This window comes from Heptranchias perlo, chromosome 18 (genome assembly GCF_035084215.1).
Source record: "Heptranchias perlo isolate sHepPer1 chromosome 18, sHepPer1.hap1, whole genome shotgun sequence".
Classification (NCBI taxonomy): Eukaryota; Metazoa; Chordata; class Chondrichthyes; order Hexanchiformes; family Hexanchidae; genus Heptranchias; species Heptranchias perlo.
The window spans coordinates 49,519,779-49,546,439 of record NC_090342.1 but is presented as its reverse complement, the minus strand read 5'-3'; the positions used below and the strand labels follow the sequence as shown (position 1 = coordinate 49,546,439).

At 48.4% G+C, this 26,661-nt stretch overlaps 1 protein-coding gene across 1 annotated transcript in view; it reads left to right on the top strand.

The window, feature by feature from the left end:
* Window positions 1–26,661, top strand: part of nrcama (neuronal cell adhesion molecule a) — a 233,674-nt gene that overhangs the window by 196,079 nt on the left and 10,934 nt on the right. Inside the window, 3 exon segments of the mRNA XM_067999886.1 lie at window positions 319–477; window positions 6,316–6,447; window positions 13,001–13,079. Coding sequence (XP_067855987.1) covers window positions 319–477; window positions 6,316–6,447; window positions 13,001–13,079 — 370 coding nt within the window.

Sequence of the window (26,661 nt, the reverse complement as noted above, 5' to 3'; positions counted from 1 at the left end):
GAAGGCCTCGTATGCTATAAAATGTAATGAGGTGTCAAGAATCGTAAAGCGAACATTTCTAGAATGGCTGACCTGATCAGTGATCAATAATTGAATTTATTTCATTAACATGGGGGGGGACAATTAATTATCAACAATTTAGCACTCGATTTAACGACGAATGTCCTAACTTGTATTTCAGTACTCCAAGGGTGACTCACATATCCATCCTGATCGCATGCCCAGATCAGCACTAGTTACAGCAAAAGAGATGTCAGTGTAACAATGATCAAATCCAGCCGCGATTATGTCAGTTCTTTGTCTCCGTACGCTTTTCAGGTAAAGAGTCTCCGGACAAAATGCCGATAAATGCCTCGCAGACCTTCTTTGTGCTAAAGGGCTTGTTGCCGGGAACGGTTTACAGAGTGCGAGTTATTGCCGAGAGCCAGTCCGGACAGTTGCAGAGTAAGGACGAGCGGTTTGAGACCCGTCCACCAGGTGAGACGGCGAGCAAAGAGCAGTTGGGTTCGGCCTCCCTCCCGACAGCCGACAAACCTTAAAACCAAGCGGCTGTGGGTGGAACCAGGAATTTACTCCCAAGGGCTGACAGTGAAAATCCAATGGTCCAGCTCAATTTAACAAGTTTCTGCTGGCACCCTGAGGTCTTGAGATGCTGTACTTGCTTCGTTGAAATGGCAAAACATCTCTTGAAGCAATATTGAGAATCCTCTTGTCCGAGCTTCGCAAAGCTTTTAAGTCATTTTAAATTGGAATATAAGTCTTTTTTTGTTAACTTGGTTAAAAACGTCCATCGTTAATCAGGGATAATCCTGGCAAAATTGTTTTGCTTTCTGTTAAAATTTCCTCTGGTGGGTGAGTCCAGAAGAAGGGGGCATAACCTTAAAACTAGTTCAGGGATGATTTCAGGAAGCATTTCTTCACACAAAGGGTAGTGGAAATCTGGAACTCTCTCCCTCTAAGAGCTGTTGAGGCTGGGGGTCAATTGAAAATTTCAAAACTGAGATTGATAGATTTTTGTTAGGTAAGGGTATTAAGGGATATGGAGCAAAGGCGGGTAAATGGAGTTAAGATACAGATCAGCCGTGATCTAATTGAATGGTGGAGCAGGTTCGAGGGGCGAAATGGCCTATTCCTGTCCCTATGTTCCTTAACCTTGTAAGTGCCATTTTGAAAGACTATGAGAAATCCTTGTGTGTTTGTCAAGTGTTGCAGTTCACAGTAAGCATTACATTACAGGACCACTGCTTTCTGGCACTGAATAGATCTAATTCTGGTTTACTGCATGGGATTCCAGGATGATTACCCGGGGAGCACATTCCGCAATTCCATCCAGTTATTTTTTTTTAAATTATTTGTGAAAACCAGAAACGATTGGCCTTGATCGTTATGAAATCAGTCCCCTCGATTGAGTTGTTAGCAGTCCTGCTGCAGGGCAGACGGCTGGTTTCTGTCCAGTCGTAGGGCTGCCTCGGAACTTTAGTACGTCTTGCAATGGTCCTGACGTCTGTTTGCATTGAGGGTCTTGTCAAAAACGTTTTTATCTGTGTCAATGGCATAACTCAGCAGGCTGTACGTTGGGCCTAGTGCTCGTTTTATTATGTCTGTACTTCATCCATATCTCGCTGAACCAACATGACAGTTGTATGTGAATTCTTTTGCACAGTGCTGATTGAGGGCATTTTGCGTAAATCTGCGGTTTTATTTTACAACCTCTATATTATTAAATTTGAGTTTGTTATATAGCAAAACAGTCATGTTGATGCAGCCTGGTGCATTAAAGTAATATATGAAGCATTTTAAAGAGACAGTGTCCTTTTTCTATTAATCTACTCCGGCTAGGGTTCTGAACTGTCAAATTAAACCCAGTTTAACCTTCTTCCCTTCGACACTTTCCACTGGGCTGTGTTGGGAGAGTTCCTGCAATTCTAAAACTGTAGTCACTAAGGACAACCCTAAGTTCACTTTAAATAGCTCACATGGAGCTATGGAGCCTATGTATAGCCCATATGGAGCATCCCTTCAGTAGTGTAAGAAATGTGTTTGTTTTCTCTCTCTCTTTAAGTGTAGATCTAAGAGGTGTCCGTCACAGTTCCATGGGGTCAAAAGTAGATAAAAAGAGAAAGAAAGCCAGTCATTTTCTGCTGTTTTTTTTCTGACCTTGATAACTTGACCTCTCCCCAAGGGAAAGAAGTGGGGATTTACAAGCAGCTGCCAATCTACAGAAACTTCCTTGAACATTTAGCCTCTAATTGGTCTCAACTTGTGCCTATTTAGCTCACTTCCCTACAGGGAGTTCTTGAGCAGTGGTCTTAACAGCACAGGCCAGGTTAAGCTCAGCTCTCTCTTAGCGGCTAAACATCACAACCTTGCTCGGGATTCATTGCAAGCAATGCAACAAGAGATCAACTCCTCTCCCGTTAATTGGCCGTAAGCTCACAAAGTTTGTCACAGATAAATCAGACACATGATTCTCCTCTCTTTCCCTTTCAAATTCTCTCTCTTTAAAATGGACCAGGCCTGCAGCATGTTAAAACGCAGATTAGGGGCATCCCACTCATACCAGGCGAAAGACGAGGAGTTAAGGATTGAGGCATTGACCCGCCAGATGCTGCCCCAGCTGTGCTTAACTTTCTTTGCATTTTTTGCTCCCCTCACTAACTTCATTTATGAGAATTGGTCCCCAGGGTGTTCAGTAAACATTTGTATTTGGCTAATTTGTCGTGTAATCTAAACTGCAGTGATCATTGCTTAATTCTTACCCTGCTTTTGGTAACCCTATGATGGCTTTACTGCCTGGGTATCGATTCTCATCCAGGGACATGAGTTCCAGTCCCTTAGGGAGTGAGTTACACCAGGTTGAGCTGGGTTGGAGGGGGAAAGGAAGGAAAAGTTGGCCGTTGGTCATGTATGACCATAACTGCAGTTGCTGTTCCCCACCCTCCTAATCAAGGCACATAATCTGGGGGTGAACAGCAGCTGTACTGGACATGTAGGAGGGGAAGTTCCCTCAGAAAGTTACAGGAACAACTGTCAAGACGAACAAAAAGGGATACTGTGTCTTTAACCCTTTCACTGGCCAGCTTTATCCTCGTGCTATCTGTTACCGGTTTGTTATCATGTCTGGTTGCTGAGTAGAGACATTTCGGTTCCTATTTCATCTGATGATAATTATCCAAACTCTGAGGAACACATAGAAGTAAAAACGCATAAAGTGGAGGTTAATGTGAACATAGGTTTTGGCCAGAGAAATGGTGAAACAGCTTGCCATCTACATTCAGGACTTGGCATATACTCATGAGACATATACTGCATGATCTTTCAAGGTTCTGCTGGTATTTCTGGCATCAGAGTCCTTTTAAATATTGACAAATGAGAGATTTGATGGGACTTTTTTTTATATAATGTGGCCCGGCTGCTTCTTGTTTTCAGTTGTGATGAATGGCAGGAGCATCCTTGAACTGGGGCTCAGGGGAGAGGAGCACCTCCGTGTGCTGCTATGTGTACTTCATTTGTTGGGTGTTTTTAACTGAACACAAATTTGCTGTCGGTAGAAGTCCAGGTGGTAATCGAGATGTTGTAAGTTGCTTTGATGCTGATGGAGCTCCTTGTTTGGTTGAATATCTTCATTCTGTTGCCTCCGTTCAGTCCTTGTTTGTCAATTTGTCACCCATATGTTTCGTTCTTTTGGCTTTCAAAATGAGTTTTCCCTGACACTGACTATGCAGTGGAGCCTCCATTATAATGGAGTGAATCCCCTCTCTTCCACCACCCGCCCCCCCCCCCCCGCTGACCCCCTAGAATATAATGAAAACCAGTAGATAATCAACAGCCCCCAGTTTTTGGTCTTAACTATATGGTACATGAATGAAGCCAACTAGAATAAAAAAACAACACAAATTCAATTGAATCTTGGGCTGTGAGGTTGGTTTATGTCAGATAGGAGGAGACTGGTATTGGCAGCTGTGCAATGAGACAGTGTCTCATACAAGCCTTTGTTCTGTGAAAATTCTGACGGATAATGGAGAAGATGGATAATCGGAGTATGGATAATGGAGGTTCCACTCTAATTAAAAGCAGGACTGGCTCCTACAGCTATCTCTAACACCATAATACAGAATGGTATCCTAGTATAAGATCGAAGTCTAGAAAAGCTTTCTAAAAGGAACTTCACCAAAGATGTGTTGAACCTTTTTCCCCACAAGGAATTGCAGATGCCAAGTATGGTGACCATTTTGAGGCTTTGCATGTCGTGTAGAGATGGTATGTCCAGTGCTGTTTTTTTCATGACCAGTTCTATGAAAGCACAACAGTGTTTTCACATAACCTGCAGGTAGAACTTTAAGGGTTGTTCTCAATTTTTAGTATCATTCTAAAAGTGAATGAGAAAATAGTACCATTTCCCCTTCATCAATCATTTTATTCCCCTTCCTCCACTTCCCAAAAGGAACTCTCCTCCCTTCCCACCTCCCAAAAAACTTGGACAAAGTTGAAGCCTAAACTTGACTGAATTGGTAGCACTCCCACCTCTCGATCAGGAGGTTGTGCGTTCAAACTCCACTCCAGTATCGTACACGTCATCTAGGCAGACACGAGTGCAGTACTGAGGGACTGCTGCACTGTCCAAAGTCCTCTCCTTAGAATGAGATCTTAAACTATGGCGTTGTCTGCCTGCTCCTATCCTGAGAAGAGCAGCTATTTGTCCTGGCCAACATTCCTCCCTCAACCCACACCAGAAAACAGACCAGCTCATGCTGTGCACAAAATGACAGCTGTGTTTGCACTTCAAAGTAATTGTATGTGGAGTGCTTTGAGACGTTTCTGTGAGATGTTACAAAGTCTAAAGTCTTGCTTTGATTGCTGGTTACTTTGCCCTTCTCCATGCTCCCTCATCTCCATGCCCCCTCATCTCCGCAGCTGTAGCCTTCTTCCAGACCCTGCATATCACCACCCCCTTTCCTAAAGCATGAGCTAAATGTTGACTTAACTGGCAAGGCCTTACACATCCATAGATTATCTAGCTGACCATTATGTTTTTCTTCTGAAGCATCAATACAATTCAACTTATAATACAAGTCCATCAAAACTCGGCCTTTTCCTGTTTTGTGGGGTTGGCAGGACACATTGAGACACGATGCTTGTGGCACTAAAGCAACAAGATGGCTTTTCTCAAACCCCACCAGAGAACTGCAGAGCCATTTTTAGTGGCTGCTGGATTCCCGACACTCAGTGGATCCAGGTCATGTTGTTGTTCCTGTTAGTTCATTAAGCACCTGGCTCTCCACTTCATGTACTTGTGCCCCATTACAAAAAAGCAGCATGAAATTCTCTTTAAAGTTAGTGTGTGACTGTTTCAAGTGTTCCTCTAAAGCTCCTCCTACCCTTCCAATGGCTTGATGGGTATATAAGGTGCATGGTGTGGTACCTAGACGTTTATATCAAAAGGTCTCAGGTTCAATTGGGGAAATAAATAGACAGATTTTTCTCTCCTGATTGCCGCTCAGTGATCCCTGCTGGAAAATGTGTGTGGGTTTTGGGTGAGAGCGGGATTGGGCTCTACTGTAATACCCCCAGTCCCCCACCCATTGTCGAATGGCTGCTGGCACTCAAGAGTATTGGCTGACATGTGAAGAATGGCCACTTGTCCTGTTGAGCTGCACCCTGGCATGGGTTAGTGCCTTCAGGAGAGGAGAAAACTGGAAAGAAACAAATGAAACATGTGCCACTTTTGGAAAGAATGGGAGTAATTTTGACTTTGGGTGATAGTGTAAATCGGGCAATATCTGTTCAGCCGCCCGTTATACATCTCTCCCGATTTTCATTGAAGTCGGTAGAAATGAAAATCGGGAGAGATGTATAATGGGTGGCTGAATCAATATCGCTATGTTTTACACGATCGCCCAAAGTCAAAACTACCCCCATTCTTTCCAAAAGGGGCACGTGTTTCAGTGAATTTTAGCTCCTCACGGCTGATATTAAAAATGACAAACAACTCTTTTACTTCAGTGATTAACTCCAAGTTGTACAGTTTAAGGTTACGAATCCACGTCAAACACTTTTGTGTTGTTTTTGTTTTCTTCAAAGTATTGCCTGTGGTTGAGATCAGTAATGGAAATCTAATTACCATTTGATGTATTCTGTTTGAATTGTCCTTTGTTGATATAAAGTAACCTATTCCCCGTGTGCAATGAACTGAATCCTAATCTTTAAAATTTAACACAGAAAATACCTTGGGTTAGTATCTCCACTTGTAATCACTTCGATTCACATCTTAATCAGTTTTTTTCCCTCTTTTTTTTCAAATAAACGTTACCTCAGCCATGGCAAGCCGCCAGGTAGACATTGCCACCCAGGGTTGGTTCATTGGTTTAATGTGCGCCATCGCCCTCCTGATCCTGATTCTCTTGATTGTCTGCTTCATCAAAAGGAATAAAGGAGGAAAATACCCAGGTAAGTGCACCTTCTACAGGCGCAGATATTCAGGGGCTGTGGCGAGTTCTGGTCACGGTTACATAAGAGAGCCATCCAGGCCTTAGAGGCGTGGCAGAGGAGACCACTAGGGCCTAGTGTTCGAGGGATATTCCATGAGGGATGAGCTGATAAGGTAGGGCTTCAAAAAGATACACTTAAAAGGGACCCCATAGAGATAGGTCAGATACATAACAGGATAAAGAAAGTAAAGCGGAAACAATGATTTCAGATATGCCAGGGCAAGAGGGCACAGGTTCAGCGTTGTTTAGGGCGACAGAGCTACTAGGATGGCATCCAATACCACAACATGGAGTGGACAACTTGGACATAAGCATCGTCAAGAACAATAAGGAAAATGGTTGCTACATAAACAGCATTAATGTGATGGAAAAAGGTTAGGTCCATTTTAAAAAAAGGGAGAACTTTCAACCAGTCATCTTCATAATGGAAGGACCACCAAGAATTACAACTAATTTCTTTATTTTGTGGGGCAGGTTGCAAATTACAAAGGAACAGGCTCTCCTTGCAGACACTATTTTCTGCTAATACCACGGTCCTGTGTTTCCAGTGGGATGCTGTTCTCACAAGAAAAATAGGGTGGTAATAGTAGGGGACTTTAACTTTCCCAACATTGACTGGGACAGCCATAGCATTAGGGGCTTGGATGGAGAGAAATTTGTTGAGTGTATTCAGGAGGAATTTCTCATTCAGTATGTGGATGGCCCGACTAGAGAGGGGGCAAAACTTGACCTCCTCTTGGGAAATAAGGAAGGGCAGGTGACAGAAGTGTTAGTGAGGGATCACTTTGGGACCAGTGATCATAATTCCATTAGTTTTAAGATAGCTATGGAGAAGGATAGGTCTGGCCCAAAAGTTAAAATTCTAAATTGGGGAAAGGCCAATTTTGATGGTATTAGACAGGAACTTTCAGAAGTTGATTGGGAGAGTCTGTTGGCAGGCAAAGGGACGTCTGGTAAGAGGGAGTCCTTCAAAAATGTGTTAACCAGGGTTCAGGGTAAGCACATTCCTTATAAAGTAAAGGGCAAGGCTGGTAGAAGTAGGGAACTTTGGATGACTCGGGAGATTGAGGCCCTAGTCAGAAAGAAGAAGGAGGCATATGACATGCATAGGCAGCTGGGATCAAGTGGATCCCTTGAAGAGTATAGAGATTGCCGGAGTAGAGTTAAGAGAGAAATCAGGAGGGCAAAAAGGGGACATGAGATTGCTTTGGCAGATAAGGCAAAGGTGAATCCAAAGAGCTTCTACAAATACAGAAAGGACAAAAGAGTAACTAAGGAGAAAGTAGGGCCTCTGAAGGATCAACAAGGTCATCTATGTGCGGAACCACAAGAGATGGTTGAGATCCTAAATGAATATTTCGCATCGGTATTTACGGTTGAGAAAGGCATGGATGTTAGGGAACTTGGGGAAATAAATAGTGATGTCTTGAGGAGTGTACATATTACAGAGAGGGAGGTGCTGGAAGTCTTAACGCGCATCAAGGTAGATAAATCTCCGGGACCTGATGAAATGTATCCCAGGGCATTATGGGAGGTGAGGGAGGAAATTGCGGGTCCCCTAGCAGAGATATTTGAATCATCCACCGCGACAGGTGAGGTGCCTGAAGATTGGAGGGTAGCAAATGTTGTGCCTTTGTTTAAGAAGGGCGGCAGGGAAAAGCCTGGGAACTACAGACCGGTGAGCCTGACATCTGTAGTGGGTAAGTTGTTAGAGGGTATTCTGAGAGACAGGATCTACGGGCATTTGGAGAGGCAGGGACTGATTAGGAACAGTCAGCATGGTTTTGTGAGAGGAAAATCATGTCTCACGAATTTGATTGAGTTTTTTGAAGGGGTAACCAAGAAGATAGATGAGGGCTGTGCAGTAGACGTGGTCTACATGGACTTTAGCAAAGCCTTTGACAAGGTACCGCATGGTAGGTTGTTACATAAGGTTAAATCTCACGGGATCCAAGGTGAGGTAGCCAATTGGATACAACATTGGCTTGACGACAGAAGACAGAGGGTGGGTGTAGAGGGTTGTTTTTCAAATTGGAGGCCTGTGACCAGCGGTGTGCCTCAGGGATCGGTGCTGGGTCCGCTGTTATTTGTTATTTATATTAATGATTTGGATGAGAATTTAGGAGGCATGGTTAGTAAGTTTGCAGATGACACCAAGATTGGTGGCATCGTGGACAGTGAAGAAGGTTATCAAGGATTGCAACGGGATCTTGATAAATTGGGCCAGTGGGCCGATGAATGGCAGATGGAGTTTAATTTAGATAAATGTGAGGTGATGCATTTTGGTAGATCAAATCGGGCCAGGACCTACTCCGTTAATGGTAGGGCGTTGGGGAGAGTTATAGAACAAAGAAATCTAGGAGTACAGGTTCATAGCTCCTTGAAAGTGGAGTCACAGGTGGATAGGGTGGTGAAGAAGGCATTCAGCTTGCTTGGTTTCATTGGTCAGAACATTGAATACAGGAGTTGGGATGTCTTGTTGAAGTTGTACAAGACATTAGTTAGGCCACACTTGGAATACTGTGTACAGTTTTGGTCACCCTATTATAGAAAGGATATTATTAAACTAGAAAGAGTGCAGAAAAGATTTACTAGGATGCTGCCGGGACTTGATGGTTTGACTTATAGGGAGAGGTTAGATAGACTGGGACTTTTTTCCCTGGAGAGTAGGAGATTGAGGGGTGATCTTATACAAGTCTATAAAATAATGAGGGCATAGATAAGGTAGATAGTCAAAATCTTTTCCCAAAGGTAGAGGAGTCTATAACGAGGGGACATAGATTTAAGGTGAGAGGGGAGAGATCCAAAAGGGTCCAGAGGGGCAATTTTTTCACTCAAAGGGTGGTGAGTGTCTGGAACGAGCTGCCAGAGGCAGTAGTAGAGGCGGGTACAATTTTGTCTTTTAAAAAGCATTTGGACAGTTGCATGGGTAAGATGGGTATAGAGGGATATGGGCCAAGTGCAGGCAATTGGGACTAGCTTAGTGGTATAAACTGGGCGACATGGACATGTTGGGCCGAAGGGCCTGTTTCCATGTTGTAAACTTCTATGATTCTATGATTCTATAAGAAGTGTGGGTCAGAGGATCAGGGTACAATGTTGTGGCTCAATCTCTGACCAGAGCTCCCTGCGAGTCGAGCTCCCTGCTGGGAGCACAGCGTTGCAGAATTACCCCTCTATTCATAGATGGGAAAAAAAGGAGTCTAATTTTCCACAGGTTGATGGTCCAGGTCTTGCATAGCCAATTACGGTATTTGAACATCGAGATCCTTCCCTTGTGCCTCTGCTGGGAATTTAGGACTGCGGAATTTGGGAGAATGTAACGATACTGCAGGTTTTGACAAGAATGTGAACGTCCTGATTGAATGTTTACCACCTCCAATCCCAGCTGAGGAAATTTCATGATAAGATTCCTGCTTTTCCAGATTTAGTATTAACTGCCGAGGTCAATTAATAACATTGTAAAGTTTCCTCTACTCTACCCTCTCCATGACAATTAGCTCTATTCCCTTATCTTCCACCCCCCTTCTCTTCTTCACCCCCCTCTCTACTTCACCCCCCTCTCTTCTTCACCCCCCTCTCTTCTTCACCCCCCTCTCTTCTTCGCGCCCCCTCTCTTCTTCGCGCTGCCTCTCTTCCTCGCCCCCCTCTCTTCTTCGCCCCCCTCTCTTCTTCGCCCCCCTCTCTTCTTCGCGCTGCCTCTCTTCCTCGCCCCCCTCTCTTCTTCGCCCCCCTCTCTTCTTCGCCCCCTCTCTTCTTCGCCCCCTCTCTTCTTCGCCCCCTCTCTTCTTCGCCCCCTCTCTTCTTCGCCCCCTCTCTTCTTCGCCCTCCTCTCTTCTTCGCCCCCTCTCTTCTTCGCCCCCTCTCTTCTTCGCCCCCCTCTCTTCTTCGCCCCCCTCTCTTCTTCGCCCCCCTCTCTTCTTCGCCCCCCTCTCTTCTTCGCCGCCCTCTCTTCTTCGCCCCCTCTCTTCTTCGCCCTCCTCTCTTCTTCGCCCCCCTCTCTTCTTCGCCCCCCTCTCTTCTTCGCCCCCTCTCTTCTTCGCCCCCCTCTCTTCTTCGCCCCCCTCTCTTCTTCGCCTCCCTCTCTTCTTCACCCTCCACTCTTTTCATCGCCCCCCCTCTCTTCTTCGCCCCCCTTTTGTTCACCCCCCTTTTGTTCACCCCTCCCACCTCTTGTTCGCCCTCCCCTCTCCACCCCTTCTTCTCTCCTCTCCTCCCCATTGCTCCCCTTTTTTTTAATTCATTCATGGGATGTGGGCATTGCTGGCAAGGCCAGCATTAATTATCCGTCCCTAATTGCCCTTGAGAAGGTGGTGGTGAGCCACCATCTTGAATCACTGCAGTCCATGTGGTGAAGGTTCTCCCACAATGCTGTTAGGTAGGGAGTTCCAGGATTTTGACCCGGCGACGATGATGGAACATCGATGTATTTCCAAGTTAGGATGGTGTGTGACTTGGAGGGGAATGTGCAGGTGGAGTTGTTCCCGTGTACCTGCAGCTTTGGTCCTTCTAGGTGGTAGAGGACGCAGTTGTGCGAGGTGCTGTCGAAGAAGCCTTGGCGAGTTGCTGCAGTGCATCCTGTGGATAGTACACACTGCAGCCATGGTGCGCCGATGGTGGAGGAAATGATTGTTTAAGGTGGTGGATGGGGTGCCAATCAAGTGGGCTGCTTTGTCCTGGATGGTGTCGAGCTTCTTGAGTGTTGTTGGAGCTGCACTCATCCAGGCAAGTGGAGAGTATTCCATCACACTCCTGACTTGTGCCTTGTAGATGGTGGAAAGGCTTTGGGAAGTCAGGAGGTGAGTCACTCACCGCAGAATACCCAGCCTCTGACCTGCTCTTGTAGCCACAGTATTTATATGGCTGGTCCAGTTAAGTTTCTGGTTAGTGGTGACCCCCAGGATGTTGATAGTGGGGGATTTGGCGATGGTAATGCCGTTGAATGTCAAGGGGAGGTATTAGACTCTCTCTTGTTGGAGATGGTCATTGCCTGGTACTTGTCTGGCACAAAAGTTACTTGCCACTTATCAGCCTAAGCCTGGATGTTGTCCAGGTGTTGCTGCTTGCGAGCACAGACTGCTTAATTATCTGAGGGGTTGCAAATAGAACTGAACACTGCAATCATCAGCGAACATCCCCACTTCTGACCTTATGATGGAGGGAAGGTCATTGATGAAGCAGCTGAAGATGGTTGGGCCTAGAACACTGCCCTGACGAACTCCTGCAGCAATGTCCTGGGGCTGAGATGATTGGCCTCCAACAACCACTACCATCTTCCTTTGTGCTAGGTATGACTCCAACCACTGGAGAGTTTTCCCCCTGATTCCCATTGACTTCAATTTTACGAGAGCTCCTTGGTGCCACACTTGGTCAAATGCTGCCTTGATGTCAAGGGCAGCTACTATCACCTCACCTCTAGAATTCAGTTCTTCTGTCCATGTTTGGACCAAGGCTGTAATGAGGTGTGGAGCCGAGTGGTCCTGGCGGAACCCAAACTGAGCATCAGTGAGCAGGTTATTGGTGGGTAAGTGCCGCTTGATAGCACTGTCGACGACACCTTCCATCACTTTGCTGATGATTGAGAGTAGACTGATGGGGCGGTAATTGGCCGGATTGGATTTGTCCTGCTTTTTGTGGACAGGACATGCCTGGGCAATTTTCCACATTGTCGGGCAGATGCCAGTGTTGTAGCTGTACTGGAACAGTTTGGCGAGAGGCGCGGCTAGTTCTGGAGCACAAGTCTTCAGCACTACAGCTGGGATGTTGTCGGGGCCCATTGCCTTTGCTGTATTCAGTGCACTCAGCCGTTTCTTGATATCATGTGTAATGAATCGAATTGACTGAAGACTGGCTTCTGTGATGGTGGGGATATCGGGAGGAGGCCGAGATGGATCATCCACTCGGCACTTCTGGCTGAAGATGGTTGCAAACGCTTCAGCCTTGTCTTTTGCACTCACGTTCTGGACTCTGCCATCATTGAGGATCGGGATGTTCACAGAGCCTCCTCCTCCCGTTAGTGGTTTAATGTCCACCACCATTCACGATTGGATATGGCAGGACTGCAGAGCTTTGATCTGATCCGTTGGTTGTGGAATCGCTTAGCTCTGTCTATAGCATGTTGCTTCCGCTGTTTAGCATGCATGTAGTCCTGTGTTGTAGCTTCACCAGGTTGGCACCTCATTTTTAGGTACGCCTGGTTCTGCTCCTGGCATGTTCTTCTACACTCCCAGGGTTGATCCCTTTGCTTGTTGGTAATGGTAGAGTGAGGAATATGCCAGGCTATGAGGTTCCTTCTGTCCTCTCGTCCCCTTCTACTCTCCTCTCCTCCCCTCCTTTCCTCCCCTCTCCTCTCCCCTTCTCTCCTCTCCTCATCCCCTCTCCTTTCCTCCCCTTCTCTCCTCTTCTCTCTCCCCCCCCCTTCTCTTCTCTCCTCTCCCCCAAACACTTTCCTCAGCAGAAAACCACACACAAATGTAACGCATTCCCCATTTTTTGACCTTTAACATTTGCAGTAAAGGAGAAAGAGGATGCGCACGCAGACCCTGAGATCCAGCCTATGAAAGAGGACGATGGAGCCTTCGGTGAATACAGGTGAGCACCTGTCCTGTACCCTGTCAGCTGCCTCTCTATACTGTCTCATTGAAGACCTACCCAGCTGGACGGAATCCTTAGTCCTGGGCCTGTTCAACGTAGTGAGCTTCGAATCTGTGAATGGTCTGTGTTGGGGTTGTGGCTTTTTTTGCAATACCTTGTTTCTTCCCATTTCCTTTTGAGATACAAAACCTGAACTCACAGTTGTACAGTTCCTCCTTTGTCCCATAAATATATATATATCAATGTTTCATACGTAAATCCTGGCAACCCCAATTCATGGGAAATCTTGGCTAATAACACTTTATCTAACTAAAACTGCTCTCTGCCTCTGACTTTTAAATTCAATGCAACTGAAATTATGTACCGACTTTTAAAAAAAAAGGCACGGAAAAAAATCCAGTCATTTAACAACATTTTGAAAATAATTGTTACTCGATTTGTGCGACATTACAAAGTTCACATCTTCCAGGTTGCTAAAGCAGAGAGTTGAGAAAATGGACACAGTGGGTGGGATATAACACAAACTTCCTCACATGTCTCAGGGCACTGGATAAAGAGCAGACCCCGACTGGGAAGGGGAGTGTGGGGGAGAATCAAAGGGAAACTAGGGGCTGGGGCAGAGGGTGAGAGCACAGTCGAAGGGAAGATTTGTTATTCGGCTTTTGAAGACAGGGGTGGAGGTGTAGAGGGAGGGTGTGGCCTTGTGGCTGATTGAATGGAGGGAGCAGTGTGTTTGTAATATATATACTGTAGTCTTGCTGTAACGTGGCCCTTCAGTGAGAACAATCAAAGATAATGAACACAATTCATGTCCCCTGTAGTTCTCTGCGAACTAATTGAGGTGTTTCAAATGATCAAAGGATTCAATAGAGTAGATACAGGGAAGCTATTTCCTCTGATGAGGAAATCCAGAACAATTGTGCACAATCTTAAAATTAGAGCTAGGCCGTTCAAGAGTGAAATCAGGAAGGGCTTTTTCACACAAAGGATAGTGGAAATCTGGAACACTCTCTCCCAAGAGGCTGTGAATGCTGGGACAATTGACATTTTCAAGGCTGAGATTGATAGATTTTTGTTAAGTAGGGGTATCATGGGATATGGAGGAAAGGCAGGTAAATGGAGTTGAGGTACAGATCAGCCATGATCTAATTGAATGGCGGAACAGGCTTAAGGGGCTGAATGGCCTACTCCAATTCCCTACTTCCCTCCTCACTACAATTGTGTCACTTGTCCACTGAAGCATAGATTTCGAGTGAGGACTTCCTCTTCCTGGTACTAGTATTCCACTTGGTCCTATTCTCTATTGGGTGACAGGCAGAGGTGGAGCCATTATATCTGGTGGCAGCTTGCAAGGCCCCTGGAAAAGTGGGCCTTTGCTGCTACCGATAGCATGTAAGCAAGTTGGATGGTTCATGTTTTGAATGGTGAGAACCCACAGGTTTGCCTTCTGTTGTTTTCAGATGTAAAGACGTCAGGTTCCACATGTACTGTAACGACACCCAGCTCTACCTCACCATCACCTTCTCAGCCCCTCCACTGCCTTTGATTTGTCATGTTGCGTGTCCGACATCCAGTGTGGGATGAGCAGAAATTTCCTCCAATTAAATATTAGGAAGACCGAAGTCATCATCTTCGGTCCCCGTCACAAATTCCGTTCCCTAGCCACGACTCCATCCCTCTCCCTGGCCACTGCCTGAGGCTGAACCAGACTGTTCGCAACCTTGGCTTCCTATTTGACCCTGAGATGAGCTTCCGACCCCACATCCGCTCCATCACCAAGAACGCCTACTTCCACCTCCATAACATCACCCCTCTCCACCCCGGCCTCTGCTTTTGCTGAAACTCTCATCCATGCCTTTGTTACCTCTAGCCTTGACTATTCCAAACATCTCCTGGCTGGCCTCCCACCTTCCACCCTCCAAAAACTTGAGCTCATCCAAAACTTTGCCTGCATCCTAACTCGCAACAAGTCCTGTTCATCCGTCACCCCTGTGCTCGCTGTCCTACATTGGCTCCAGCAACGCCTTGATTTTAAAATTCTCATCCTTGTTTTCAAATCCCTCCATGGTCTCGTCCCTCCCTATCCCTGTAACCTCCTCCAGCCCTACAACCCTCCGAGATCTCTGTGCTCCTCCAATTCTGGCCTCTTGTGCATCCCCGATTTTCTTTGCTCCACCATTGGCAGCAATGCCTTTGGCTGTCCAGGCCCAAAGCTCTGGAATTCCCTCCCTAAACCTCTTCACCTCTCTACCTCTCTCTCCTCCTTTAAAACACTCCTTAAAACCCACCTCTTTGACCAAGATTTTGGTCACCTGTCCTAATATCTCCTCATGTGGCTCAGTGTCAAATTTTGATTGATAATCGCTCCTGTGAAGCGCCTTGGGATGTTTTACTATGTTAAAGGCGCTTTATAAATGCAGGTTGTTGTTATAAAGAAGCCATCGCTCGTCAGTTACCTGTTCCTTAATTTCACTGATTGATTTCACTGATTGATTTCTCTGATCGATTTCTCTATTGTGCCACTATGTAAGTGGAATGGAAGGTTTCATTGAACTGATAATTAAAGTAATTGGAGACGCAGTTTGGGCTGTTAGTGCAACTGAAAGCTTTCTGAAAAATGGGACACACAATGACTTCCTCACCCTGTATATGGTGTGCAGTTGATACACGTTGAGTTGTCAGAAAGTCTTCTGCTGCTCAGGATTTCCTCCCCCAATGTGCTGCTCAACTGATTCAGAGTTCTGATGGTAGCACATTTTTGATCATTCAGCAACCAGCTAATCAGCTATATATTTTGACTCGCACTTCAGACACTGAGCATAGCATCGGGGGAGGAGAGAGAGAGAGAGCAGCTTTTAATGTTCTTGCAAAATCAGTTTTTTAAAAAAACACATTGAAAGCTGCTCAGCTTCTCCTGTTCAGTATGATGGACAGCTCCCTAAAGCAAACCTTAAATCGCCCGCTGGGAGAGTATATTGGGAAATAGCGTGTGCTCACATAATGAAGAGAAAATCGTGGGGAGCACAAAACAGGTGGGCAAGGATCCACACTGGGAACGCACATTCAGAAAACCAGCCGTTTAATGCCCCTTAGCGTGTTCGTTACTACGAGACTACATGTAGATCATACACAATGGGTAGGGTATAGATAATGTGCCAGTCCTGAAGTCATTCGTGTGCCAAGTATGAGTTAGATTCAGGAATTGTCTAGATTGTGTTATTGGAACACAGCTGTCTTGATTGCACACTGAAAACAGCTGGTAAATGTCAGCACTTGCATTATAAGTGCACATATTATACATTTCACTGCTCTGTAGACTGCATCTCCAGGATCAACTGATTGGGGCCAAATAGATCCTGTGGCTGGAGCTGGCTGCTAAAGATTTGTTATGGACTTGCTAAGGCCTAGTACTGTATCGTTAGTGACACAAGGAGCATGCTTTCCATTCCCCCTTTGTGTTAAGGGTGGTCTCACGTGGGATCATTGAGGAATGAGCATCTGACATCAGGCCTCACCATAAAGTCTCCATCCCTTGCTTAGGCTGGACATTGCTTTGGCATCGTGGAAGTAAGCAGCTCTCCTGAAACCCTAGGAATGTGGCCCTGCTTCATGGGTAGTGTTTCGGGAGGAAGGCGGGGTGAGTGTCGGGTGGGGGGGAGGCGGGGTGAGTGGCCGGGGGGGAGGCGGGGTGAGTGTCGGGGGGGCGGAGGCAGGGTGAGTGTCGGGGGGGGGGAGGCGGGGTGAGTGTCGGGGGGCGGAGGCAGGGTGAGTGTCGGGGGGGGGAGGCGGGGTGAGTGTCGGGGGGGGGGGAGGCAGGGTGAGTGTCGGGGGGGGGAGGCGGGGTGAGTGTCGGGGGGGCGGAGGCAGGGTGAGTGTCGGGGGGGGGGAGGCGGGGTGAGTGTCGGGGGGCGGAGGCAGGGTGAGTGTCGGGGGGGGGAGGCGGGGTGAGTGTCGGGGGGGGGGGGAGGCAGGGTGAGTGTCGGGGGGGGGAGGCGGGGTGAGTGTCGGGGGGGGGAGGCGGGGTGAGTGTCGGGGGGGGGGAGGCAGGGTGAGTGTCGGGGGGGGGAGGCGGGGTGAGTGTCGGGGGGGGAGGCGGGGTGAGTGTCGGGGGGGGGGGGAGGCAGGGTGAGTGTCGGGGGGCGGAGGCAGGGTGAGTGTCGGGGGGGGGAGGCGGGGTGAGTGTCGGGGGGGGGGGGAGGCAGGGTGAGTGTCGGGGGGCGGAGGCGGGGTGAGTGTCGGGGGGGGGAGGCGGGGTGAGTGTCGGGGGGGGGAGGCGGGGTGAGTGTCGGGGGGCGGAGGCAGGGTGAGTGTCGGGGGGGGGAGGCGGGGTGAGTGTCGGGGGGGGGGAGGCGGGGTGAGTGTCGGGGGGGGGGGAGGCAGGGTGAGTGTCGGGGGGCGGAGGCGGGGTGAGGGTCGGGGGGGGGGGAGGCGGGGTGAGTGTCAGGGGGGGGGAGGCGGGGTGAGTGTCAGGGGGGGGGAGGCGGGGTGAGTGTCAGGGGGGGGAGGCGGGGTGAGTGTCAGGGGGGGGGAGGCGGGGTGAGTGTCGGGGGGGCGGAGGCAGGGTGAGTGTCGGGGGGGGGGAGGCGGGGTGAGTGTCGGGGGGGGGAGGCGGGGTGAGTGTCGGGGGGGGGGAGGCGGGGTGAGTGTCGGGGGGGGGAGGCGGGGTGAGTGTCGGGGGGGGGAAGCGGGGTGAGTGTCGGGGGGGGGAGGCGGGGTGAGTGTCAGGGGGAGGTGGGCACTCTGGTTGGGGGAGAAGCGATGGACTGAAGGGCCTTTTTATTCTGTGCACTGTTTTGGAATTATACCTATGAAAGTGCTACACTCTGGGAACAGGAACACAGCAGCCCTCTGCATTATTACTGCGTGGGTTTTTTTTTCTGCAGAATACATTTAGTCTGAGGCGCAATGTTTTGTTTTATAGAGATGCAGCCTCTGGAGATTAACCCTAGGTCGGGCCTGCTGAACTGATTTTCCTGCACGATAAAAGTCGTGAGGCTGAGCAGCTTTAGTTTGAGCGCATAGCAGAATGAAAACTCGCGTTTATGTGAATCCCACAGCGAGCGATGACTTTTACAGCCGAACATAATTTTATCTCGGCACAAATCTAACATTTAAAAGGCAGTAATAGTCCGAGTCGTACTTCGATGAAATCTGACGGTGCCTGGGAATATATGGCATGAAACGGTATTTAATGAAGTGTTGTTGAGCAAATGAAGTCACCGAGCACAATACTCATGAAAGTCAAACATACAGAATGGTGGATATTCCCCTCCCTCGCCCCAGGAATTGCAGTCTTCTAAAGAGAGGGAAGTGTTACTTCAGAGGCGAACCTGAGCCTTTGTAAGACCCAATGATTAGGCCTGAATACACTAGGTTACCCCCCGCATAGGCCGTGTGTATTTCAGGCTCCCCGAGGCCTCCTCCTCAATTTAGCTACTTAAATTCATGTACCTTCAACTTCTGTGGAATACAGCAATTTAAGGCAGCTGAGCATAGTCTAGAAATGAGCCCCATGAGGCACGGGTGTGATCTCAATATGTTCAGTTTTATCCTAATGTATCTTGATTTGCAATATCTCTATTCAAACCTCAAATTGTTGCATGATTTTAAAGTGACACTCTTTCCTCTGTGGTTCCTGAATTCAATTGATTCAATTTTTGTCGCAATTTATGGCATAAACTCAAACACAATTCAGCTAGATGCAGTCAATTATAGCAAACAGATTGTAACAGCAATTGTGGAAAGTTCCTTCTTTTGATAATCAGCGACATCAAAAGATCTCAATAGTATGGGGTTCATAGCCTGCATGACATCTGCTTGATCCACTTCTGCCCCAGTACTTCCCAAACAAGCCCTCATTGCCGAAATTAAAAGTAAAATACTCCGGATGCTGGAAATCTGAAATGAAAACAGAAAATGCTGGAAATGCTCAGCAAGTCTGGCAACATCTGTGGAGAAAAAAACAGAGTTAACGTTTCATGAGAGCGGACCTGAGCGGTGAATAAAGGGGGCGAAGGGAGAGTGGGACTGAGCGATGAATAAAAGAGGCGCAGGGAGAGGGGGACTGAGCGGTGAATAAAAGGGGCGCAGGGAGAGGGGGACTGAGCGATGAATTAAAGGGGCGCGGAGAGAGGGGGACTGAGCAGTGAATTAAAGGGACACGGGGAGAGGGGGACTGAGCGGTGAATAAAAGGGGCGCAGGGAGAGGGGGACTGAGCGATGAATAAAAGGGGAACGGGGAGAGGGGGACTGAGCGGTGAATAAAAGGGGCGAAGGGAGAGCGGGACTGGGCGATGAATTAAAGGGGCGCAGGGAGAGGGGGACTGAGCGGTGAATAAAAGGGGCGCAGGGAGAGGGGGACTGAGCGATGAATAAAAGAGGCGCAGGGAGAGGGGGACTGAGCGGTGAATAAAAGGGGCGCAGGGGCGCAGGGAGAGGGGGACTGAGCGATGAATTAAAGCGGCGCAGGGAGAGGGGGACTGAGCAGTGAATTAAAGGGACACGGGGAGAGGGGGACTGAGCGATGAATAAAAGGGGCACGGGGAGAGGGGGACTGAGCGGTGAATAAAAGGGGCGCAGGGAGAGCGGGACTGAGCGATGAATTAAAGGGGCGCAGGGAGAGGGGGACTGAGCGGTGAATAAAAGGGGCGCAGGGAGAGGGGGACTGAGCGGTTAATTAAAGGGGCGCAGGGAGAGCGGGACTGAGCGATGAATTAAAGGGGCGCAGGGAGAGGGGGACTGAGCGATGAATAAAAGGGGCACGGGGAGAGGGGGACTGAGCGGTGAATAAAAGGGGCGAAGGGAGAGTGGGACTGAGCGGTGAATTAAAGGGGCACGGGGAGAGGGGGACTGAGCGATGAATAAAAGGGGCACGGGGAGAGGGGGACTGAGCGGTGAATTAAAGGGGCGCAGGGAGAGGGGGACTGAGCGGTGAATAAAAGGGGCGCAGGGAGAGGGGGACTGAGCGGTGAATTAAAGGGACACGCGGAGAGGGGGACTGAGCGGTGAATAAAAGGGGCACGGGGAGAGTGGGACTGAGCGGTGAATTAAAGGGGCACGGGGAGAGCGGGACTGAGCGGTGAATAAAAGGGGCGCAGGGAGAGGGGGACTGAGCGATGAATTAAAGGGGCGAAGGGAGAGGGGGACTGAGCGATGAATAAAAGGGGCGCAGGGAGAGGGGGACTGAGCGATGAATAAAAGGGGCGCAGGGAGAGGGGGACTGAGCGATGAATAAAAGGGGCGCAGGGAGAGGGGGACTGAGCGATGAATAAAAGGGGCGCAGGGAGAGCGGGACTGAGCGATGAATTAAAGGGGCGCAGGGAGAGGGGGACTGAGCGGTGAATAAAAGGGGCGCAGGGAGAGGGGGACTGAGCGGTGAATTAAAGGGACACGGGGAGAGGGGACTGAGCGGTGAATAAAAAGGGCGCAGGGAGAGCGGGACTGAGCGATGAATTAAAGGGGCGCAGGGAGAGGGGGACTGAGCGATGAATAAAAGGGGCACGGGGAGAGGGGGACTGAGCGGTGAATAAAAGGGGCGAAGGGAGAGTGGGACTGAGCGGTGAATTAAAGGGGCACGGGGAGAGGGGGACTGAGCGATGAATAAAAGGGGCACGGGGAGAGGGGGACTGAGCGGTGAATTAAAGGGGCGCAGGGAGAGGGGGACTGAGCGGTGAATAAAAGGGGCGCAGGGAGAGGGGGACTGAGCGGTGAATTAAAGGGACACGCGGAGAGGGGGACTGAGCGGTGAATAAAAGGGGCACGGGGAGAGTGGGACTGAGCGGTGAATTAAAGGGGCACGGGGAGAGCGGGACTGAGCGGTGAATAAAAGGGGCGCAGGGAGAGGGGGACTGAGCGATGAATTAAAGGGGCGAAGGGAGAGGGGGACTGAGCGATGAATAAAAGGGGCGCAGGGAGAGGGGGACTGAGCGATGAATAAAAGGGGCGCAGGGAGAGGGGGACTGAGCGATGAATAAAAGGGGCGCAGGTAGAGGGGGACTGAGCGATGAATAAAAGGGGCGCAGGGAGAGGGGGACTGAGCGGTGAATAAAAGGGACACGGGGAGAGCGGGACTGAGCGGTGAATTAAAGGGACACGGGGAGAGGGGGACTGAGCGATGAATTAAAGGGACACGGGGAGAGCGGGACTGAGCGGTGAATTAAAGGGACACGGGGAGAGCGGGACTGAGCGGTGAATTAAAGGGACACGGGGAGAGGGGGACTGAGCGGTGAATAAAAGGGGCGCGGGGAGAGGGGGACTGAGAGATGAATAAAAGGGGCACGGGGAGAGGGGGATTGAGCGGTGAATAAAAGGGGCGCAGGGAGAGGGGGACTGAGCGATGAATAAAAGGGGCACGGGGAGAGGGGGATTGAGCGATGAATAAAAGGGGCGAAGGGAGAGGGGGACTGAGCGGTGAATAAAAGGGACACGGGGAGAGGGGGACTGAGCGATGAATAAAAGGGGCACGGGGAGAGGGGGATTGAGCGGTGAATTAAAGGGACACGGGGAGAGGGGGACTGAGCGGTGAATTAAAGGGACACGGGGAGAGGGGGACTGAGCGGTGAATTAAAGGGACACGGGGAGAGGGGGACTGAGCGATGAATTAAAGGGACACGGGAGAGGGGGACTGAGCGGTGAATAAAAGGGACACGGGGAGAGGGGGACTGAGCGATGAATTAAAGGGGCACGGGGAGAGGGGGACTGAGCGGTGAATAAAAGGGGCGCAGGGAGAGGGGGACTGAGCGGTGAATTAAAGGGACACGGGGAGAGGGGGATTGAGCGGTGAATAAAAGGGGCGCAGGGAGAGGGGGACTGAGCGGTGAATAAAAGGGGCGCAGGGAGAGGGGAACTGAGCGATGAATTAAAGGGACGCAGGGAGAGCGGGACTGAGCGATGAATAAAAGGGGCGCAGGGAGAGGGGGACTGAGCGGTGAATTAAAGGGACACGGGGAGAGGGGGACTGAGCGGTGAATTAAAGGGACACGGGGAGAGGGGGATTGAGCGGTGAATTAAAGGGACACGGGGAGAGGGGGACTGAGCGATGAATTAAAGGGGCGAAGGGAGAGGGGGATTGAGCGGTGAATTAAAGGGGCGAAGGGAGAGGGGGACTGAGCGGTGAATAAAAGGGACACGGGGAGAGGGGGACTGAGCGGTGAATTAAAGGGGCGCAGGGAGAGGGGGATTGAGCGGTGAATTAAAGGGACACGGGGAGAGCGGGACTGAGCGGTGAGTAAAAGGGACACGGGGAGAGGGGGACTGAGCGGTGAATTAAAGGGACACGGGGAGAGGGGGATTGAGCGGTGAATAAAAGGGGCGCAGGGAGAGGGGGACTGAGCGGTGAATTAAAGGGGCGAAGGGAGAGGGGGACTGAGCGGTGAATAAAAGGGACACGGGGAGAGCGGGACTGAGCGATGAATTAAAGGGACACGGGGAGAGCGGGACTGAGCGGTGAATTAAAGGGACACGGGGAGAGGGGGACTGAGCGGTGAATTAAAGGGACACGGGGAGAGGGGGACTGAGCGATGAATTAAAGGGACACGGGGAGAGCGGGACTGAGCGGTGAATTAAAGGGACACGGGGAGAGGGGGACTGAGCGGTGAATTAAAGGGACACGGGGAGAGGGGGACTGAGCGGTGAATTAAAGGGACACGGGGAGAGGGGGATTGAGCGGTGAATTAAAGGGGCGCAGGGAGAGGGGGACTGAGCGGTGAATTAAAGGGACACGGGGAGAGGGGGACTGAGCGGTGAATTAAAGGGACACGGGGAGAGGGGGACTGAGCGGTGAATTAAAGGGACACGGGGAGAGGGGGATTGAGCGGTGAATTAAAGGGACACGGGAGAGGGGGACTGAGCGCTGAATTAAAGGGACACAGGGAGAGGGGGACTGAGCGATGAATTAAAGGGACACGGGGTGAGCGGGACTGAGCGGTGAATTAAAGGGACACGGGGAGAGGGGGACTGAGCGGTGAATTAAAGGGACACGGGGAGAGGGGGAATGAGCGGTGAATTAAAGGGACACGGGGAGAGGGGGACTGAGCGGTGAATTAAAGGGACACGGGGAGAGGGGGACTGAGCGGTGAATTAAAGGGACACGGGGAGAGGGGGACTGAGCGGTGAATTAAAGGGACACGGGGAGAGGGGGACTGAGCGGTGAATTAAAGGGACACGGGTAGAGGGGGACTGAGCGGTGAATTAAAGGGACACGGGGAGAGGGGGACTGAGCGGTGAATTAAAGGGACACGGGGAGAGCGGGACTGAGCGATGAATAAAAAAAATCAAGAAAAAGACAAAACGTGACATCACAGAGGAGCACCGAGGGTAAGTCGGTGTAAGTATTTCGTTTATTGATACATAGCTCAGCAAGGAAATGGGAACCAAGGGAAATTAGAGAAGGAGGTCCCACAGACAATTGTCCTATCCAACATTGCACTTGCTACCTGTGAGGTTCAGGATGCAGGCTGCGGGGTGGACAGCCAGCATGCTAACCATGGAGCAAGAGGCAGTCCAAGGAGGGGGAGGACGAAGAACAGAATGGAAAGGTTGTAGTCATAAGGGCTTTGATAATTGCGGGATAGATAGCATCCTCTGCAGTCGCAAGCGAGATTCTAGGAGGGTGTGTTGACTATCTGGTGCAAGGGTGAAGGACATCTCGGAGCAACTGGAGAGGAACTTGGAAAGGGAGGGGGGAGGATCCAGTTGTCGTGGTCCATGTTGGGACCAATGACGTGGAGAAGAAAAGGGATGAGATCCTTCTAAGAGAATATCAGAAATTAGGAAATAGGAAATGAGATCAAAGGTCAGACCAAGTTAAGGAATAAGGGTCAGGGAACAAACACAAATTTAGAACATAAGTGCAAAATGACTGTTAGAAATAAAATGAGGGGAACAATTATTAAAAACAAATTAATTTGCCTGTACAGCAATGTACACAGCATCCGAAACAAAACGGGGGGACTGGAGGTAATAATTCATAGCGAGGAGCCAGATGTGGTGGGGATAACTGAAACATGGCTACATAAAGAGCCGGACCCGCAATTAAAATATTGCAGGATATAATGTATTTAGAAAGGATAGAGAAGGAAGAAGGGGGTGGAGCAGCTGTACTAATTAGGGACAACATAATGGCAATAGAAAAAAGAGACATAAGTAACATTAAGATAGCAACAGAATCCATGTGGATTGAGACAAAGGATGAGAAGGGATCGATCACGTTAATAGGCATATTCCACAGACCACCTAATAGTGGAAGGGAAGTGGAGGAAGAAATATGTGGGCAAATCTATTAAATGCTTTAAAAAAATCGAATAATAATCATGGGAGATTTCAACTACCCTCAAATAAACTGGCAAGAAGAGGTAGGGAAAGGGGAATTCCCTTTTTACATCGTGTATAGAGCTCCTTTCTTACCGAGTATGTGAGAAGCTGAACAAGAGAGGAATCACTGCTGGGTCTGGTAATGGGAAATGAACCAGAACAGATGAGAGAAGTAAGCCATGGGGAACATCTAGGCAATAGCAATCATAACATAATAAGGTTTAAAATAATGATTGAGAAAGACAAAGACCAAAGTAATAGATTGAAAAAAGGTTAATTTTGAAGGGATGAGAATGGAACTAAGGAAGGTAAACTGGAAAAAAATGTTGACAGACAGAGAGATAGAACAGCAGTGGGTAATACTTAAAACGGTGATCAATAGAGTTCAGGAGAAATATATTCCTCTAAAGGCAAGAACAAACGAACCAATAATGAAACATCATGGATGAATAAAGAGATGAGGGTAAAATTGAAATTAAAGACAAAGGCTTACACTAAATGCATAGACAATAAAGGAGAAGATGACAAAAGAAAATACGAAGAGGTTAGGAAAGAAGTCAAAAAATAATTAGGAAGATAAAGAGGAACTATGAAATTAAATGATCAAGGAATGTAAAAAGAAATTGTAAAGTATTCTACAGACACATAAATAACAAAAGAAAAATCATGAAAGGGATAGGGCCACTTAGAGATACACGAAATAAATTCACAGATAATGACAGCGAAATGGCAGAAATATTGAATAGTTACTTTGCCTCCATATTTACCAGGGAGACTAACAAAGTGGGCATGACATTAGAAGAAAAGATCGGAAAAGATATTAAAACATTTAAGACAGAAAGTGGGGAGATAATTGATAAACTAATCAAACTAAGGGAGGATAAGATCCCTGGATTGCATCCGCGAATATTAAAAGAAGTTAGGGAGGAGATAGCAGAGGCACTATTACATATATATAAAGATTCATTAGAAAGGGGAATAGTGCCAGAGGACTGGTGAACAGCTTATGTTAAAAAGGGAAATAGAACCAGTCCAGGGAACTACAGACCAGTTAGCTTAACATTAGTGGTAGGAAAGATAATGGAATCTTTACTCAAAGATGTAATAGAAAGACATCTAGAGAACAAAAGTATAATAAAGCATGGATTTCAGAAGGGAAGGTCATGCTTGACCAACCTTATTGAATTCTTTGAAGAAGTAACAGAAAGAGTAGACAAGGGTAATGCAGTAGACGTAACATATTTGGATTTTCAAAAGGCCTTCGATAAGATACCACACTGTAGACTCATGGTTAAGGTCAGAGCATTTGGAGTCAGGTGACAAGTAGCAGAATGGATAGCAAGTTGGCGACAAAACAGAAAACAGAGAGAGTTGGGGTTGAGGGTAGCAACTCAGACTGGCAAAAGATAGGAAGTGGTGTTCCACAGGGATTGGTGCTGGGACACTGCTGTTCAAAATTTACATTAACGATTTGGGTTCGGGAATCGGAAGTACAATTTCAAAATTTGCAGATGACATCAAATTGGGGGATATACTTAATATAAAGGAGCAATGCATCAAAATGCAAGAGGACATTAATAAACTGGCAAAATGGGCACGTTATTGGCAAATGAATTTCAATATAGATAAGTGTGAGGTGGTGTATTTTGGTAGGTAGAATAAGGAGGCCACATATTGCTTGGATAGTAAGGGTCTAAACGGGATAGAGGAGCAAAGGGATCTAGGGGTACAGATACACAAATCACTAGAAGTAGCGACGCAGGTTAATAAGGCCATAAAAAAGGTAAACCAAACACTGGGGTTCATTTCTAGAGGGATAGAATTGAAAAGCAAAGAAGTGATGTTAAACTTGTACAGAACCTTGGTTAGACCACACTTGGAGTACTGTGAACAGTTCTGGTCTCCATATTATAGAAAGGATGTAGAGGCATTGGAGAGGGTGCAAAAAGATTCACAAGGATGGTATCAGAACTGAGAGGATATACTTATCAGGAAAGACTGAACAAGCTGAGGCAGTTTTCTCCAGAAAAGAGAAGGCTAAGGGGTGTCCTGATCGAGGTCTTTAAGATTTTAGAATCATAGAATCATAGAAAATTTACGGCACAGAAGGAGGCCATTTGGCCCATCATGTCCGCGCTGACTGAGAAACGAACCACCCAGCCTAATCCCATTTTCCCGCATTTGGTCCGTAGCCCGGCAGGTCACAGCTCTTCAGGTGCACATCCAGGTATTTTTAAAATATGTTGAGGGTTTCTGCCTCTACCACCCT